At 52.6% G+C, this 18,552-nt stretch overlaps 1 protein-coding gene across 2 annotated transcripts; it reads right to left on the minus strand.

Annotated features, from left to right (window-relative positions):
* Positions 1-47: 47 nt before the first annotated feature.
* Positions 48-868, minus strand: C11H19orf33 (chromosome 11 C19orf33 homolog). 2 transcript variants are annotated; one of them, XM_030822238.1, is made up of 4 exons: positions 755-868; positions 548-663; positions 353-415; positions 48-194 (listed from the first exon to the last, which is right to left on the minus strand). In XM_030822238.1, the coding sequence occupies exons 1-4, from the start codon at positions 774-776 to the stop codon at positions 87-89; spliced, it is 309 nt and encodes a 102-aa protein (XP_030678098.1). In that variant the 5' UTR covers positions 777-868; the 3' UTR covers positions 48-86. The 2 variants fall into 2 exon arrangements, with proteins under 2 accessions (XP_030678098.1, XP_030678099.1); XM_030822239.1 differs by lacking the exon at positions 48-194 and having other exon boundaries at positions 355-486; positions 755-851.
* Between the last annotated feature and the right edge of the window lie 17,684 nt (positions 869-18,552).

An 18,552-nucleotide genomic window follows, 5' to 3' on the forward strand; every position in this document is an offset into this window, starting at 1 on the left:
GAGCTGGGGACGGGCCAAAGCAGGCACCGCGCTGACCAGTCGCAGAAGGCAGAGAGGAAGGTTTAATGAGCCCTGTCCAGGGCCCTTCAGTGGGAAGCCTCCTTCTTCTTCTTGCCCTTCTCCTTCTTCTTCACTTTGGGCTTCTTGGCCTTGCCCGGGGTGCTCTCGTGCTGCTTGGAGCCAGCAGCGTGGGGCTGTGGGGCCGAGGGCAGGGATGCGAGAGAAGAGATGGTTCTGGGCTGGAAGCGAGACAGGGGAACCGCTCCGCGCACCCTCCCCGCCAGCCCCAGCGCTGGGACGCCTCTCTGGGGTGCAGGGCACGTGCTTGGGGACGCTGGCGAGAGCCCCTTACCTTCACATCCGTGTCCGAGTCGCTGGAGCTGCTGCTGGAATCGGAAGAGCTGTGGTGTCCTTGCTGGATGGAGGTGCGGCAGTGAGGCGGTGCCCCTTATTCAGCCCCCGAAGTTGGAAGCCCAAGGCAGGACCCTGGGGTCAGGGGCAACCCCACAGTTCCCGCCCCTCCGCAGCCAGTGATGAGGCGACTTACCTTTGGACCCGGACCTGCCCCTGCCTCCGACCGGCCCTGAACTTTGTGGGGACTGAGCTTGGGGTCTCCCCCATGGCCCGCCCCCACACCAGGCTTCTGGGAGGTGGGCTCCAGGGCTGTGGAGAGAAGTTGGGTGGTTGGTGCAGGCAGCTTCTGGGCTTGGGTCCGGCCCCCCGCACCTCCAATCCACACTCCCCAGGAACTCACCTGCTCCGAGGTCGAACTCCATAGCGGTGAGAGAAGTGTCCCAAGGCCAAGGGCGCCTGGGCCCTGCAGAGGAGCCGAGCAGGAGGAGGAGCGCTGAGACCTGCCCGTTGGAGGAATGCTGAGACGCCCCACCCAACCTCTGTCCTGGTCCTCAGCCCTGACTCACTGCCCGGCACCACCCAGCATTTCCTCTGTGAAAAGTGGGGGGAGACGGACAGGTGACTGCCTCCGCCAGCCTTGGTGCCTGAGGGGAGGCCGACTGAGGGGGGCTCTGTGGATGGCATTCAGGGAGCTACAGGTTTCCCCCAAAAGCTCAGATGCTGGTTCTTGAAAAGGGAGGTGCTGCCCCTGCCTTCCTGCATACCGCGACAATACAGCCTCCTCCGCGGCGCTTTAACACGCAGGGCGCTGCTGCCAGGGGCGTCCCGTGTTCTAACTCACTCCCACAGCCCCTCCGGCTTGGTGAGCAGCGTCCGAGGGGTGAAGGGCATAGATTTGGAGCCAGCCTGCTGCACTAGATGCCAGCTGAGTCACTTAGCAGCAGGGGGACCTCAGCAAAGTTGCTTTACCTCTGTGCCTCAGTTTCCTCATCTGTAAATAACAGCTACCCATGGGATTGATGTGAGAGTCAGATGAGTTAATTTCCTAGAATGGTGTCTGGCATGAAGTACTGATAATGTGTTGGTTTTTTAAAAAATAAAAGGTAGGTGTTTTGGGCCAGTGGTGGTGGCTCACGCCTGTAATCCCAGCACTTTGGGAGGCCGAGGCAAGTAGATCACCTGAGGTCAGGAGTTCAAGACCAGCCTGGCCAACATGGTGAAACCCGGTCTGCACTAAAAATACAAAAATTAGCTGGGCGTGGTGGCGCACGCCTGTAATCCCAGCTGCTCCGGAGGCTGAGGCACGAGAATCACTTCAACCTGGGAGGCAGAGGTTTCAGTGAGCCAAGATCGCACCACTGCACTCCAGCCTGGGCGACACAGTGAGACTCCGTCTCAACAAAGAAAAAATTATATAGATATAAAAGATAAGTGTCAAGCCAGGCATGGTGGCTCACGCCCAGCACTTTGGGAGGCCAAGGCAGGTGGATCACCTGAGGTCAGGAGTTGGAGACCAGCCTGGCCAACATGGTGAAACCCTGTCTCTGCTAAAAATACAAAATTTAGCCAGGCATGGTGGCAGGTGCCTGTAGTCCCAGCTACTTGGGAGGCTGAGCCAGGATAATCACTTGAACCCGGGAGGAGGAGGTTGCAGTGAGCCGAGATTGCGCCATTGCACTCTAGCCTGGGTGATAGAGCGAGGCTCCATCTCAAACAAACAAACAAACAAAAAAAAGACAAGTGTCTTAATCAGTGTGGGCTGCTGTAACAGATATAGAGAGGGTGGCTTCAACAGGAAACACAGTTCTCACGGTCCTGGAGGCTGGAAGTCTGAGATGGGGGTGTTGGTAGATCCGGTGTCAGGAGTGCCGCTTCCTGGCTCCTTGACAGCCACCTTCTCTCTGCCTCCCCGCATGGCCCAGAGCAAGATCATTTCATATTGTGTCCCTTTCTATAAGGGCACAAATCCCATTAATAAGGGCTCCACCGGCATCACCTGATGACCTCCCAGAGGTCCTACCTCCAAATACCATCACTCGGCTTCAGCACAGGAGTTTGGGGAAGACACAAACATTCAACCCCTACTGTTCCAACCCCTACTTCACAGATGAGAAAACTGAGGAAGTAGGTAAGAAGACGAGGGGCAAACATATAGCATGGGCCAGGTGCAGTGGTTCATGCCTGTAATCCTAGCACTTTGGGAGGGAAGCAAGGCAGGAGGATCACTTGAGCCCAAGAGTTTGAGATCAGCCTGGGCAATATACTGAGACCATCTCTACGTAAAATTAAAACTTAGCCAGGCATGGTGGCTCTCGCCTGTAGTTCCAGCTACTTGAGAGGCTGAGGCAGGAGGATCACTTGAGCCTGGGAAGTCCAGGCTGCAGTAAGCTGTGACTGAGCCACTGCACTCCAGCCTGGGTGACAGAGCAAGACCTTGTCTCAAAACACACATACGGGCCGAGCACAGTGGCTCACACCTGTAATTCCCAGCATTTTGGGAGGCTGAGGCGGGAGGGTCACTTGAGGTCAGGAGTTCGAGACCAGCCTGGCCAACATGGTGAAAAATACAAAAATTCACTGATCATGGTGGCACGTGCCTGTAATCCCAGCTACTCGAGAGATTGAGGGTTGAGAATTACTTGAATCCAGGAGGCAGAGGTTGCAGTGAGCTGAGATTGTGCCACTGTGCTCCAGCCTGCGTGACAGAGCGAGACACCATCATACACACACACACACACACACACACACACACACACACACACACACACGTAGTCTAGTTCTAGTCTGTTCATGCTATATATGTAGTTCAAACCCAGGCAGTGTAGCTTGATTTCAAGGCTTGGCCTGGCCCCTCTGTCTCACCCTCTCATGAGCTCTCAGAGGAATAAGCAACCAGCTGGGCCCAGCTTTCTCTCCCCTGGGCTGGGTTCAGGTCGGGCTAGGGTAGAAACTGGAGCCTGAGTCATCTGCTCCTACCTCTGTGAGGCGAGATGTCTTTGGCATCCCTCTCCAGCCCAGCCCTGCCCCCAGCAACTGGGCTGCCTGCACCTGCAGGGAGTGGGCATCTAGGAGCAGGTGGCTGAGGCCTGGGCATGGTAATGAGCATGCAGCTCATGCCCTTGTACACTCAGGTGTCTGCTCACATGTCCATTCCTCAGAGGCGCCTGGCTCAGCTGCCAGCAACTCAGCGGCATTGCTCCATCCCCTTTCCCCGGCTTGACGTCCAGCATAGCCTGTGCCTGCCACCATCTGCAGTTACCTTTCTTCACATTCACTTATTCAGCATGTATTTATTGAGCACCTACTATGTCTCCAGCACACTTCAAGACCTGGGGATGGCCAGGCATAGTGGCTCATGCCTGTAATCCCAGCACTTTGGGAGGCCGAGGTGGGTGGATGGCTTGAGCTCAGGAGTTTGAGACCAGCCTGGGCAACATGGCAAAACCCTGTCTCTATTTAAAAAAAAAAGAAAAAAAATTGTTAAAGGAGGAGCTGAAAATAAATAAATACAAATTAATTTTTTAAAAAAGTGGCCAGGTGCAGTGGCTCATGCCTGTAATCCCAGCACTTTGGGAGGCTAAGGCAGGCGGATCACCTGAGGTTAGGAGTTCGAGACCAGCCTGGCCAACATGGTCAAACCCCGTCTCTACTAAAAAAAAATACAAAAATTAGCCGGGCATGGTGGCGTGCGCCTGTAATCCCAGCTACTTGGTGTGGGGAAAAGAAGGAGAGATCAGATTGTTACTGTGTCTGTGTAGAAAGAAGTAGACATAGGAGACTCCATTTTGTTCTGTACTAAGAAAAATTCTTCTGCCTTGAGATGCTGTTAATCTATAACCTTACCCCCAACCCCGTGCTCTCTGAAACATGTGCTGTGTCAACTCAGGGTTAAATGGATTAAGGGCTGTGCAAGATGTGTTTTGTTAAACAGATGCTTGAAGGCAGCATGCTCGTTAAGAGTCATCACCACTCCCTAATCTCAAGTACCTAGGGACACAAACACTGCGGAAGGCCGCTGGGACCTCTGCCTAGGAAAGCCAGGTATTGTCCAAGGTTTCTCCCCATGTGATAGTCTGAAATATGGCCTCGTGGGAAGGGAAAGACCTGACCGTCCCCCAGCCCGACACCCGTAAAGGATCTGTGCTGAGGAAGATTAGTATAAGAGGAAGGAACGCCTCTTTGCAGTTGAGACAAGAGGAAGGCATCTGTCTCCTGCCCATCCCTGGGCAATGGAATGTCTCAGTATAAAACCGGATTGTATGTTCCATCTACTGAGATAGGGGAAAACCGCCTTAGGGCTGGAGATGGGACGTGTGGGCAGCAATACTGCTCTGTAAGGCATTGAGATGTTTATGTGTATGCATATCTAAAGCACAGCACTTGATTCTTTACCTTGTCTATGATGCAGAGAGCTTTGTTCATGTTTATCTGCTGACCTTCTCTCCACTATTATCCTATGACCCTGCCACATCCCCCTCTCCGAGAAACACCCAAGAATGATCAATAAATACTAAGGGAACTCAGAGGCCGGTGGGATCCTCCGTGTGCTGAACGCTGGTCCCCTGGGCCCCTTTTTCTTTCTCTATACTTTGTCTCTGTGTCTCTTTCTTTTCCAAGTCTCTCGTTCCACCTAACGAAAAACACCCACGGGTGTGGAGGGGCAACCCACCCCTTCACTTGGGAGGCTGAGGCAGGAGAATTGCTTGAACCCGGGAGGCGGAGGTTGCAGTGAGCCAAGATTGCACTGCTGCACCCCAGCCTGGGCAGCAGAGCAAGAATCCTTCAAAAAAAAAAAAAAAAAAAAGCTAGGGGTACAGAGGTAAAAAAAAAAAAAAAAAAAAAAAAAATCAGCAAAAATCTAGCCTCATGGAATTGACATCCTAGTCAGGGAAACAAAGTCAAATGTATAGCATGGTAGAAAAAAAAACTGGAAACAAATCCGAGCACCTTGGGAGGCTTAGGTGGGAGGATCACTTGAGCCCAGTAGTTCAAGACCAACCTGGGCAATACAGGGAGATCCTGTCTCAAGAAAAAAGAAAACTGGAAACAAATTAAGTCTTCATCAACTGGTGAGTGGATAGAAAATGTAGTATGTGGGCCGGGTGCAGTGGCTCACGCCTGTAATCCCAGCACTTTAGGAGGCCGAGGCGGGCGGGTCACGAGGTCAGGAGATCAAGGCCATCCTGGCCAACTTAGTGAAACCCTGTCTCTACTAAAAATACAAAAAAATTAGCCGGGCGTGGTGGCAAGGCGCCTGTAGTCCCAGCTACTCGGGAGACTGAGGCAGGAGAATGGCGTTAACCCAGGAGGTGGAGCTTGCAGTGAGCCGAGATCACGCCACTGCACTCCAGCCTGGGTGACGAACGAGACTCCGTCTCAAAAAAAAAAAAAAAAAGAAAAAAAAAAAAGAAAATGTAATATGTGGCCAGGCACGGTGGCTCACACCTGTATTCTCAGCACTTTGGGAGGCCAAGGCAGGTGGATCACTTGAGGTCAGGAGTTCCAGACCAGCCTGGCCAACATGGTGAAACTCCATCTCTACTAAAAACACAAAAATTGGTCAGGCGCAGTGGTCCACGCCTGTAATCCCAGCACTCTGGGAGGCCAAGGCGGGCAGATCACGAGGTATGGAGTTCGAGACCAGTCTGGCCAGCATGGTGAAACCTCTTCTCTACTAAAAATACAAAAATTAGCTGGGCGTGGTGGTGTGTGCCTGTAGTCACAGCTACTTGGGAGGCTGAGGCAGGAGAATCGCTTGAACCTGTGGGGACAGAGGTTGCAGTGAGCCGAGATCACACCACTGCACTCCAGCCTGGGCGACAGAGTGAGACTCCATCTCAAAAAATAAAAATACAAAAATTAGCTAGGTGTGGTGGCACATACTTGTAATCCTAGCTACTTGGGAGGATGAGGCAGGAGGATCACTTGAACCCAGGAGGTGGAGGTTGCAGTGAGCTGAGATCACACCACTATACTCCAGCCTGGGCAACAGAGTGAGACTCTGTCTGAAAAAGAAAGAAAAAAGAAAATGTAGCACATCTATACAATGGAATAGTGTTCAGCAACAGCAAGCAGCAAACTCCTGACATAGGCTATGCCACGGACTTTAATCATGTGCTAGGTGAAACACGCCAGACACAAGAGGCAATGTATATTGTATGACACCCTTTATATGAAATTTTCAGGAAAGGCAATTATAGAGACAGGGTGGATTAGTGGTTGCTGGGAGCTGAGGGTAGGAACAGGGAGGGGTCTTATTGAAGACAGGAAAGTGTTTTAGATGTTTTAGAACTGATTTATGGTAATAATTGCACTATTTGGTAAAGTTATTTAAAATCTCTGAGGGCTGGACAGGATGGCTCATGCCTGTAATCCCAGCACTGTGGGAGGCCGAGGTGGGAGGATCACTTCAGACCAGAGTTTGAGACCAGCCTAGCCAACATAGTGAGACCTCGTCTCTAAAAAAAAAAAAAAAAAATTAGCTGGGCGTAGTGGCACCTGCCTTTGGTCCCAGCTACTTGGGAAGCTGAGGCAGAAGGACTGCTTGAGCCCAGAAGTTCCAGGCTGCAGTGAGCTATGATCGTGCCACTGCACTCCAGACTGGGCAATGGAGCAAGACCCTGCCTCAAAAAAATAAATTTTAAAAATCACCTAGTTGTATATTTGAAATGGGTGAGTTTTGTACAACTTATACCACAATAAAAGCCTGTAATCCCAGTACTTTGGGAGGCCAAGGTGGGAGGACTGCTTAATCCCAGGAGTTTGAGACCAGCCTGGGCAACATAGTGAGACGCCATCTCTACAAAAATTTAAAAATTAGCCAGGTGTGGTGGCCCATGCCTGTAGTCTCAGCTACTCGGGAGGTTGAGGCAGGAGAATCGCTTGAGCCCAGGAGATCTAGGCAGCAGTGAGCTGAGATTGCATCACTGCACTCCAGCATGGGTGACAGAGTGAGACACACTGTCCCTATAAAAAATAAGGCTGGGCACGGTGGCTCACACCTGTAATCCCAGCACTTTGGGAGGCCGAGATGGGTGGATCACGAGTTCAGGAGATCGAGACCATCCTGGCTAACACGGTGAAACCCCATCTCTACTAAAAATACAAAAAATTAGCCGGGCTTGGTGGCAGGCGCCTGTAGTCCCAGCTACTCGGAGAGGCTGAGGCAGGAGAATGGCGTGAACCCAGGAGGTGGAGCTTGCAGTGAGCGGAGATTGCGCCACGGCACTCCGGCCTGGGCGACAGAGCGAGACTCCGTCTCAAAATAAATAAATAAATAAATAAATAAATAAATAATAAAGTAAAAAAATTAAAAAGACCTGAAGACAGGCCAGGTGCAGTGGCTCATGCCTGTAATCTCAGCACTTTGGGAGACCAAGGCAGGCGGTCAAGAGTTCAAGACCAACCTGGCCAACATGGTGAAACCCTGTCTCTACTAAAAATACAAAAATTAGCTGGGCATGGTGGTGGGCGCCTATAATCCCAGCTACTCGGGAGGAGGCTGAGGCAGGAGAATCATTTGAACTCGGGAGGTGGAGGTTGCAGTGAGCTGAGATCATGCCATTGCACTCCAGCCTGGGCAACAGGGCAAGACTCAAAAAAAAAAAAAAAAAAAAAAAAAAGACCTGAAGACAAGCAGGCAAGCAACGCAAGCATATAGAGGAAGAGGGAAGAGCAAATGCAAAGGTCCCTGAGGCAGGAATGTGCCTGTGTCTGAGGAGCTGCGCTGAGGTCAGAGTGGCAGAGAGAGTGGAAGGAGAGAGGCAGATGAGGGAGAGGGGAGGAGAGGCAGGTGGCGGGCGTGGACTTGTAAATCAAAGACCTTTGCTCTTTACCCTGAGTGTGACTGGGAGATGAGCAATGATTGTGGCTTTGCCTGCAACTGGACGCAGGATATGAGAGAAAGTGTCCGTCTCTCGAGGCAGAGTGCGCATTCCATGAGAGTGAGAACTCATCTGCTTTGTGCACCACCCAGAACGGTGTGACTCAGAGGTGCTGCTCGCCATGCCTTAGTGAACAGGTGGCATCTCCTGCTGCCAGGTACTGTGCTAAGGGCGAGTCACCACCGACACAGAGGGGCTGCAAGTTTGGGTCCTGGAGGTCAGTCGCTCTACCGCTTACTGCTTTGTGGAGAAATCAGCTAGCCACTCTGGACTACTGTTTCCTCCTCTGTAAAAAGGAAAACTTATCTCATGTAGGAAATGGTTTTGCACAGAACCTGCCTGGCACAAGTTAAACTGATGCTCAATCAATGTTAGTTTTTGTTTTCTTCTTCAATTTTTTTTTTTTTTTTGAGACGGAGTCTTGCTCTGTCGCCAGGCTGGAGTGCAGTGGTCTGATCTCAGCTCACTGCAATGCAACCTCCAACTCCCTGGTTCAAGCGATTCTCCTGCCTCAGGCTCCCAAGTAGCTGGGATTACGGGCACACGCCACCATGTCCAGCTAATTTTTTGTATTTGTAGTAGAGACAGCGTTTCACCGCGTTAACCAGGATGGTCTCGATCTCCTAACGTCGTGATCTGCCCACCCTGGCCTCCCAAAGTGCTGGGATTACAGGCATGAGCCACCGTGCCCAGCTTTTTTTTTTTTTTTTTTTTTTTTTTTGAAGTAGGGTCTTGCTCTGTCACTCAGGCTGGAGTGCAGTGGTATGATCATAGCTCACTGCAGCCTCAACCTCCTGGGCTCAAGGGATCCTCCTACCTCAGCCTCCTGAGTAGCTGGGACTACAGCCATGCACCATTATGCTTGGCTCATACAAAAAATTTTTGGGGGGCTGGGCGCAGTGGCTCACACCTGTAATCCCAGCACTTTGGGAGGCTGAGGCGGGTGGATCACGAGGTCAGGAGTTTGAGACCAGCCTGACCAGCACGGTGAAACCCCGTCTCTACTAAAAATACAAAAATTAGCCAGGCCATAGTGGTGGGCGCCTGTAATCCAGTTACTTGGGAGGCTGAGGCAGGAGAATTGCTTGAGCCTGGGAGGTGGAGGTTGTAGTGAGCCAAGATTGCGCCACTGCACTCCAGTCTGGGTGACAGGGTGAGACCCCATCTCAAAAAATATATATATATATTTTTTACAGATGGGGTCTCACTATGTTGCCTAGGCTGGTCTTGAATTCTTGGGCTCAATTGATCCTCCTTGGCCTCCCAAAATGCTGGGGTTACAGGCATGAGCCACTGCATCCAGCCTTGCCATTTGGTTCTCATCCACCGTGACTAACAGGCTCAGGGACTGTATCTTATGTTTGCCCTCCCCAGTCCCTGGTCACGCCTCACGTAGCAACAGGCACAGGTGGCATGTGGAACTTCCCTGTTGTTCTTGCCTTGGCATTTATGGCTCTGACCTGCCCTGTTTTTTAATTTTCTTTGACGGAGTCTCGCTGTGTCGCCCAGACTGGAACGCAGTGGCACGATCTTGGCTCACTGCAACCTCCACCTCCCAGGTTTAAGTGATTCTCCAGCCTCAGCCTACCAAGTAGCTGGGATTACAGGCATGTGCCACCCCACCTGGCTAATCTTTGTATTTGTAGTAGAGACAAGGTTTCCTCATGTTGCCCAGGCTGGTGTTGAATTCCTGACCTCAGGTGATCCACCCGCCTCGGTCTCCCAAAGTGCTGTGATTGCAGGCATGAGCCACTGCACCCAGCCTGTCCTTCCCTGTTTATTCCCTGATGATCTCTGCCTAAAATGCCTTGAGGGTATAAACAGTGCCTTCTCCCCTGTAGGAAAAGGGGACCTGTTCTCCCAGCTGGCAGCGGTATTGACGTTATCCACTGCTAGGTCAGCTTACCCCTTCTCTAACATTTCACCAGCAGCCATCCTTCTGAGGGACACTCTAACCCTGAAAGCTTTTACTTAATCTCTGCAATTTAGGAAGATTTCTGGATGTCAATTTAAGTACGTTGGGAAGGCAAGACGGTGTGGGACCAAGGAGGTCACTGTCTAGCCCTCCCGGCAGGTCTCACGCTCCTGCACGCCCAAGGGCTAATGGGTGGACTGGAAAAGCAGCTGCAGCAAGGCTGGTTTGGTTTCTTTCCTGAAGCTTACAGGAAGAGTGCCTTGGTTCTGTAAACACCATAATCCCTGTTCCTGAATGTTTTCTTTGAAATCAACCACATCTTGGGAGACAGATGACCTTAAGCACACAGTATGCAGGGACCCAGTTTCCTTTCCCAGAAGACGAAAGCTCTGGACTGGAACCTGTGACCACAGCCAGTCTTGCTCTGGTCCTTGATGTTCTGGGATCCTGATCGTCAGGAAATCTCGACGGACCGTCCCTGGGAAGTGCCAAGGGGCTGACAACCCAACTAGAAAGGCCCAGGCTTGGCCTCCACCCAGCTGACTGCTGGGTCTGGGATTTGATATGATTCCACTTAACAGGCTAGTATGTGAGCCTCTTACTGTTTCAAAAATGCTGGGAGAAGCCTCGAGACTCCAGGGCCAGAGACAAAGGCTTTCCTGCTCACACGAAGCAGCATAGACGCCACCATGTGTGGGATTCCCCTGGGCTGTGGAGGCAGAGCCGGGGACCCAGATGGACACCTGCACAGGGAGTGGGTTGTTACGAAAGAGGCATGCTAAGCTTGGGGACCTGCCTGGCTATACCCAGCCTGCCCTCACCCCTCAAGGTGCTTGCTGAAAACACAACCCTAAGAAATGACCAAGGGAGGCCAGGCACAGTGGCTCACGTCTGTAATCCCAGCACTTTGGGAGGCCGAGTCAGGTCAATCACTTGAGGTCAGGAGTTTGAGACCAGTTTGGCCAACATGGCGAAACCCCATCTCTACTAAAAATACAAAAATTAGCCGAGCCTGGTGGTGTGTCCCTTATAATCTCAGCTACTTAGGAGACTGAGGCAAGAGAATCACTTGAACCCCGGAGGCAGAGGTTGCAGTGAGCTCAGATTGTGCCACTGTACTCCAGCCTAGGCAACACGGTGAAACTCTGTCGAAAAGAAAGAAAGAAAGAAAGAAAGAAGAAAGAAAGAAAGAAAGAAAGAAAGAAAGAAAGAAAGAAAGAAAGAAAGAAAGAAAGAAAGAAAGAAGGAAAGAAAGAAAGAAAGAAAATAAATAAAACCAAGGGAGAGAGCTATCATGGTCATGCATTCCTGGTACATTCAGCAAGATCTGTAGGAGCAAGAGACTCCCCTCTACCGCCTTAGCTGCTGATAAATCAAACGAATGTGTCATTCTGCTTCCACCCTGATGAATCTGACCAACAGAGGCTGGGGCCAAATGTGTTGTTTCATACAGCATCTCATTAAGCATCTATGATCAACTGGACTCCAATCTGCAGCATTAACCTCAACCATGCTGCCGGGTTCCAGGGGCGAGGGGACCAGCAGGTCTTAATCCCGGACACAGTCTCCTATTCACTAGGACAGGGGTCCCCAACCCCCAGGCCACAGACCAGTACCAGTCCGCAGCCTGTTAGGAACCCAGATGAACAGCAGGCGAGTGACCATCACTGCCTGAGCTCCGCCTCCTGTCAGAGCAGCAGCGGCATCAGATTCTCATAGGAGTGCAAACCCTATAGTGAACTGTGCACGCGAGGGATCTAGGTTGTGTGCTCCTTATGAGAATCTTTTTTTTTTTTTCTTGAGACACAGTCTCACTCTGTTGCCCAGGCTGGAGTGCAGTGGTACAATCTCGGCTCACTGCAACCTCCACCTCCTGGGTTCAAGTGATTCTCATGCCTCAGCCTCCCGAGTAGCTGGGATTACAGGCGTGCATCACCACACCCAACTAATTTTTGTATTTTTGGTAGAGACGGGGTTTTGCCATGTTGGCCGGGCTGGTCTCCAACTCCTGACCTCAAGTGATCCACCCACCTCAGCCTCCCAAAGTGCTGGGATTACAGGTGTGAGCCAATGCGCCCAGCTTCCTTATGAGAATCTAATGCCTGATGATCTGAGGTGGAAGTTTCATCATGAAACCACCCACCACCCCCCACCACCCTGGTGTGCGGAAAAACTGTCTTCCACAAAACCAGTCCTTGGTGCCAGAAAGGTTTGGGAGCACTTCACTAGGACTCACACAAGGGAGTCAAGTCTGACCTGCTGATCTTTGGTGTCACTGCCTGTCATTACAAACCCAAAAAGCAACCTCCTCCCCAGAGGAGAGACATTCTGTGGGCCACCTTCCCACATGCAAACACACAACCTGAGGGGTCCAGGGTGCCCAGCTCAGGAATTTTTTTGTTTTTGGTTTTAGAGATGGGGTCTGGTCTTGCTCTGTTGCCCAGGCTGGAGTGCAGTGGTAGCATTGTGAGCATGGTTCACTGCAGTCTTGACCTCCCAGGCTCAAACGATTTTTCCATCTCAGCCTCCCAAAGTGCTGGGATTACAGGCGTGAGTACTGCACCCAGGCAGGAATTGGGAAACGTCACTTGGAACACCACAGCATTGGTTCGGTTGAGCCCCATGGGCAGTGCTACTGAGCTGCAGGCTCAATTACTACATGGGGTAGAGCTCAGAGCTCCTGAGGCATCAGAAGCCTATGATTTTGTACCAGCCAGACTGGAACAAGGCTGGGCCTGTCCCTACGTTTAGGAACATCTTGAATGTTGGGGGAGGGGGCCCCACATTCAGGAGCTGCCATTGATGGCTTCAGGTGCAGAATGGCTCTAGACTGGCCATGTCTCCAAGTGTGGGGTTTTTCTTTTTCTTTTTCGAGACAGAGTCTCACTCTGTCGCCCAGGCTGGAGTGCCAGTGGTACAATCTTGGCTCGCTGCAACCTCCGCTTCCCAGGTTCAAGTGATTGTCGTGCCTCCGCCTCCCGAGTAGCTGGGACAACAGGCATGCGCCACCACACCCGGCTAATTTTTGTATTTTTAGTAGAGATGGGGTTTCACTATGTTGCCCAGGCTGGTCTGGAACTCCCGACTTCAAGTGATCTGCCCGCCTTGGCTTCCCAAAGTGCTGGGCTTCCCAAAATGCTGGGATTACAAGTGTGAGCCACTGCACCCGGCTTACAGGTGTGTTTTTATAGTGGGTCAGAATAGCAGCTGCAGATGCTGCTGGACTTGGGAGGACCAGGTGACGGTCTGGCCAAGCAGCGGTGCTGGGTCTGGAGGCCAGAGGGAGGACTGATTGCACCCTCCCCACCCCTCTCTCCCCACCTCCTGGGGTCTAAGGTGTTCCTGAGAGGTGACAGCGTGCTGGCAGTCCTCACAGCGCTTGCTCTCTCTTGGCGCCTCCTCCGCCTGGGCTCCCACTTTGGTGGCACTTGAGGAGCCCTTCAGCCCACCGCTGCACTGTGGGAGCCCCTTTCTAGGCTGGCCAAGGCCAGAGCTGGCTCCCTCAGCTTGCAGGGAGGTGTGGAGGGAGAGGCGCGAGTGGGAACTGGGGCTGCGTGCGGTGCTTGCGGGCCAGCTGGAGTTCTGGGTGGGCATGGGCTTGGCGGGCCCCGCACTCGGAGCAGCTGGCCGGCCCTGCTGGTCCCGGACAATGAGGGGCTTAGCACCTGGGTCAGCAGCTGCGGAGGGTGTACTGGGTCCCCCAGCAGTGCCAGCCTACCGGCGCTGCGCTCGATTTCTCACCAGGCCTTAGCTGCCTTCCCGCGGGGCAGGGCTCGGGACCTGCAGCCTGCCATGCCTGAGCCTCCCACCCCCTCCATGGGCTCCTGTGTGGCCCGAGCCTCCCGGACGAGCGCCACACCCTGCTCCACAGCGCCCAGTCCCATCGACCACCCAAGGGCTGAGGAGTGCGAGCGCACGGCGCGGGACTGGCAGGCAGCTCCACCTGCAGCCGTGGTGCAGGATCCACTGGGTGAAGCCAGCTGGGCTCCTGAGTCTGGTGGAGACGTGGAGAACATTTATGTCTAGCTCAGGGATTGTAAATACACCAATCAGCACCCTGTGTCTAGCTCAGGGTCTGTGAATGCACCAATCAACACTCTGTATCTAGCTACTCTGGTGGGGCCTTGGAAAACCTTTATGTCTAGCTCAGGGATTGTAAATACACCAATCGGCACTCTGTATCTAGCTCAGGGTTTGTAAACACACCAATCAGCACCCTGTGTCTAGCTCGAGGTTTGTGAGTGCACCAATCGACACTCCGTATCTAGCTGCTCTGGCGGAGCCTTATAGAACCTTTGTGTCGATACTCTGTATCTAACTGATCTGATGGGGACGTGGAGAACCTTTATGTCTGGCTCAGGGATTGTAAATGCACCAATCAGTGCCCTGTCAAAACAGACCACTCGGCTCTACCAATCAGCAGGACGTGGGTGGGGCCAGATAAGAGAATAAAAGCAGGCTGCCCGAGCCAGCAGCGGCAACCCACTCGGGTCCCTTTCCATACTGTGGAAGCTTTGTTCTTTTGCTCTTTGCAATAAATCTTGCTATTGCTCACTCTTTGGGTCCACACTGCTTTTATGAGCTGTAACACTCACCGCAAAGGTCTGCAGCTTCACTCCTGAAGCCAGCGAGACCACGAGCCCACTGGGAGGAACCAACAACTCCAGACGCGCCACCTTAAGAGCTGTAACACTCACCGCGAAGGTCTGCAGCTTCACTCCTGAGCCAGCGAGACCACGAACCCACCAGAAGGAAGAAACTCCGAACACATCTGAACATCAGAAGGAACGAACAACTCCAGACGCGCCACCTTAAGAGCTGTAACACTCACTGTGAGGGTCCGCGGCTTCATTCTTGAAGTCAGTGAGACCAAGAACCCCCCAATTCTGGACACATTCCCTCCCCAGGTGCCAGGTTGTTGGTCTCCCTCCAAGGACATGAAATCAGTCTGTATCCCACCCCAGGAAGTACTGCTTCACTACTTCTTTCAACATCTACTCATACCCAGACTTGTTTTTGGAAGAGTCAGATGTGAATGGAACATGGGCATTTTTACAAATTGAGAGACTTATGATTTCTCTCACGTTGTCTGATGTGGGACACTGTATGGAGACTTGGCAAAAAGGACACTCGACCAAGTGGCCACTGTCTTCTGGACCTAGGACGAGTGAGTCCAGAAGAGTCCCAAGGGCAGAACCAGAGCTAAGGCCAAGCCCCATAGGTCCCGTTCCGGTGGGCCTGCCCCCTGGAGGCCGCACCCATCAGGCAGGCCTGGGCTTGATGTTGGGGGAAGAAAGAGGCATACATACCCAGGAATGATAAGGGTAGAATTCCTAATTTTTATTTATTTGTTATTTATTTTATTTCTGAGACAGAGTCTTGCTCAGTCGCCCAGGCTGGAGTACAGTGGCACGATCTCGGCTCACTGCAAGCTCTGCCTCCTGGGTTCACGCCATTCTCCTGCCTCAGCCTCCTGAGTAGCTGGGACTACAAGTGCCCACCACCACACCCGGCTAATTTTTCGTATTTTTAGTAGAGACGGGGTTTCACCGTGTTAGCCAGGATGGTCTCGATCTCCTGACCTCGTGATCCACCTGCCTCAGCCTCCCAAAGTGCTGGGACTACAGGCGTGAGCCACTGCGCCCGGCCTGTTTTTTATTTACTTTTTTGAGACAGAGTCTCATTCTGTCAGTCAGGCTGGAGTGTAATGGCGCGATCTCGGCCCACTGCAACCTCTGCCTCCTGGGTTCCAGCAATTCTGCCTCAGCCTCCCAAGTAGCTGGGACTATAGGCGTGTGCCACCATGCCTGGCTAATTTTTGTATTTTCAGTAGAGATAGGGTTTCACCATGTTGGCCAAGCTGGTCTCGAACTCCTGACCTCAAGTGATTGGCCCGCCTTGGCCTCCCAAAGTGCTGAGATTATAGGTGTGAGCCACTGTGCCCAATTTGTATTTTTTTTGAGACAGGGTCTTGCTCCGTTGCCCTGGCTGGAGTGCAGTGGTGCAATCATGTCTCACTGCAGCCTTGATCTCCTGGGCTCAAGCGATCCTCCCACCTCAGCCTCCTGAGTAGCTGCGAGTACAGCCATGCATCACCACGCCTGGCTTGTTTTTTTTTTTTTTTGTAGAGATGGGGTTTTGCCACGTTGCCCAGGCTAGCCTCGAACTTCTGGATTCAAGTGATAAACCTGCCTCAGCCTCCCAAAGTGCTGGGATTACAGGCATGAGCCACTGCACCGGTCCCTAATGTTTATGAGTCTGTATAACCCCCAAGCCCTTTGTCCTGATGTTTACCCAGGAGATGGCCTAGGGGAACCCTTCCTAGGGACAGCCACTCTGTCTGCCTTCCTCAAGTGTGTGGACCAGGAGAAGGGAGAGTGAGAAGCTCTGAGCTGATTTTTGGTGAGCTGATTTTTTTTCAGGCTGGTCAAGTAAAGCAGCAGAAGGAACAAAGAACTCTGTAACTGGCTGTGATCAATTACTTGTCACACCACTGCACTCAGACCAGCAACGAGTTGATTTTTTATAAAGCCCATTCCACCTCTCAACGGTGCCAGCAGCCTGAGGGAGACAGGGATGTGAAGTGGCCACTGAATGCCTAGGCCACTGACCCACTGTTGGGCAGCCTTTGCAACAAAAAGAGGGCCTTTGTCAGGCTGTAAAAGGCCCCAAGAATTGAACACATGACACAGCTGAGCTTCAAGGGCCACGGTGGCAGCAGCCCGAAGAGTGTCTGCTGCAGTGAGGCCCACCAGTCGCCCTGGAAAGAGTCCAGAGGCCCAGATGGAGTCGAGCTGCCAGGAGCGGTGGGGCTGGGGCCTCCCTTGCCGTGAGAAGAAACGGGCAGGTTTAGGCAGGAGAAGTGGGTCACAGAGCAGCAGCTTCTGCACTAGAAACATATAAAGGCTCATTGAATTAGAAACCTACAGAAGCTCAACTGGGCTTCAGAGAATTCCCTTCATCTAACTTCCTATTATGGTGGAATTAAGTGATTCTCAAGTTTTTGTTTTTTGTTTTGAAACAGAGTCTCGCTCTGTCACCCAGGCTAGAGTACAGTGGCACAATCTTGGCTCACTGCAACCTCTGCCTCCCAGGTTCAAGTGATTCTCCTGCCTCAGCCTCCTGAGTAGCTGGGATTACAGGCACCCGCCACCACACCCGGCTAACTTTTTGTATTTTTAGTAGAGACGGGGTTTCACCGTGTTAGCCAGGATGGTCTGGAACTCCTGACCTCAGGTGATCCGCCCGCCTCAGCCTCCCAAAGTGCTGGGATTACAGGCATAAGCCACTGTGCCCGGCCAATTCTCAAGGTTTTAAAAAAGTCCAAAGGCACAATTTTTTTTAACATGACCGAGATAGGAGACAGTCCATATCGGAGTTGGTGGAGAAAGGCTCCTGGCTGGGCAGAGGCGCATGTGCGGACTCTGCAAGCTTGCAGGGGTTAGGGGCTGCGCCCACTGCCGCACCCAGAGCACTGCGGGTGGAGAGGCTCTGCCCAACTCCCAGCCCCTCTTTCCCTGGACCACAGGCTCGCTCGGACCCCTGTGTGTCTGATTTGTCTGGGACGTGGTAAGTATAGTCCACTTGTTCACCAACCCTGAGCCAGCTGCAATGACCACTGGAGAGCAGGCTGAGGCATGCAGAGATCAGCTGGGAGGACACCAGGATCCCTTTGCAGCATCTGCTGTGGGTGAGGGAAGCGGGGCAGGAGCAGATGAGCTATTTGCCCAACTTGCCTCTGGAAGAGATTTTTAAGCCCTAAGGGATTTCTAGGAAGGGCCAAGGGAAAGACATGGAAGTTCTTTGGTTCCAAGCAGTCGAAAGCACTGTCTGGCCTGTGGCACTGCACCTGGCCGCTCCTTCTGTTTCTCTGAGGCAGGTAGAGTCCGGCCGCTTGCCTGACCTCATGGGGCACCCAGATGCCTGTACCCCAGGACCTCCTTGTTGGAATGGAGGAGGGAGGAAAGGGGCTTCTAGAGTCTAGTGTCAGGAACACCCACAGGAGGCAGCAGGATTGGGCCTGGAGGCCAAATTCAGCCGGGCAGTTCGCTGTCCCGGTTCCCACACAGGGGCATGTGGGAGACTTGACAGAAAAGCCCAGTGCAGGCAGTGCAAGGCCTGACCCAGAGCACCCTCCCACCACCCCTTCAAGATAAAGAGAGCGCAGCACCACGAGAGGAGAAGCGTCATGGACGCCACAAGGACTCAGTTAAGCCCCTCCAACCCCAGGTCTTGGTCCTCCCTGAACAGCACGCGCCCCTCCTGGGCCCTCGAAGGCAGTGCTTCAAGGTGTGGGCTACAGTCTATAGTGGGACATCAAGATCAGTTCAGAGGGTTGTAGCCACAAGTTTTAAAAAGTGAAATAGAGTAATAAAATATCAGCGTTCATAGGTGGTGAGG

The sequence above is a fragment of the Nomascus leucogenys genome, chromosome 11 (genome assembly GCF_006542625.1).
Source record: "Nomascus leucogenys isolate Asia chromosome 11, Asia_NLE_v1, whole genome shotgun sequence".
Lineage (NCBI taxonomy): Eukaryota > Metazoa > Chordata > Mammalia > Primates > Hylobatidae > Nomascus > Nomascus leucogenys.

Excerpts from the sequence above, each read along its gene's own strand:
- C11H19orf33 (XM_030822238.1), bottom strand. The coding sequence starts at position 776 with ATGGAGTTCGACCTCGGAGCAG. Across the intron at positions 664-754 it reads GGAGTTCGACCTCGGAGCAG|CCCTGGAGCCCACCTCCCAG; the intron begins GTGAGTTCCTGG and ends TTCTCTCCACAG. Across the intron at positions 195-352 it reads ACTCGGACACGGATGTGAAG|CCCCACGCTGCTGGCTCCAA; the intron begins GTAAGGGGCTCT and ends TCGGCCCCACAG.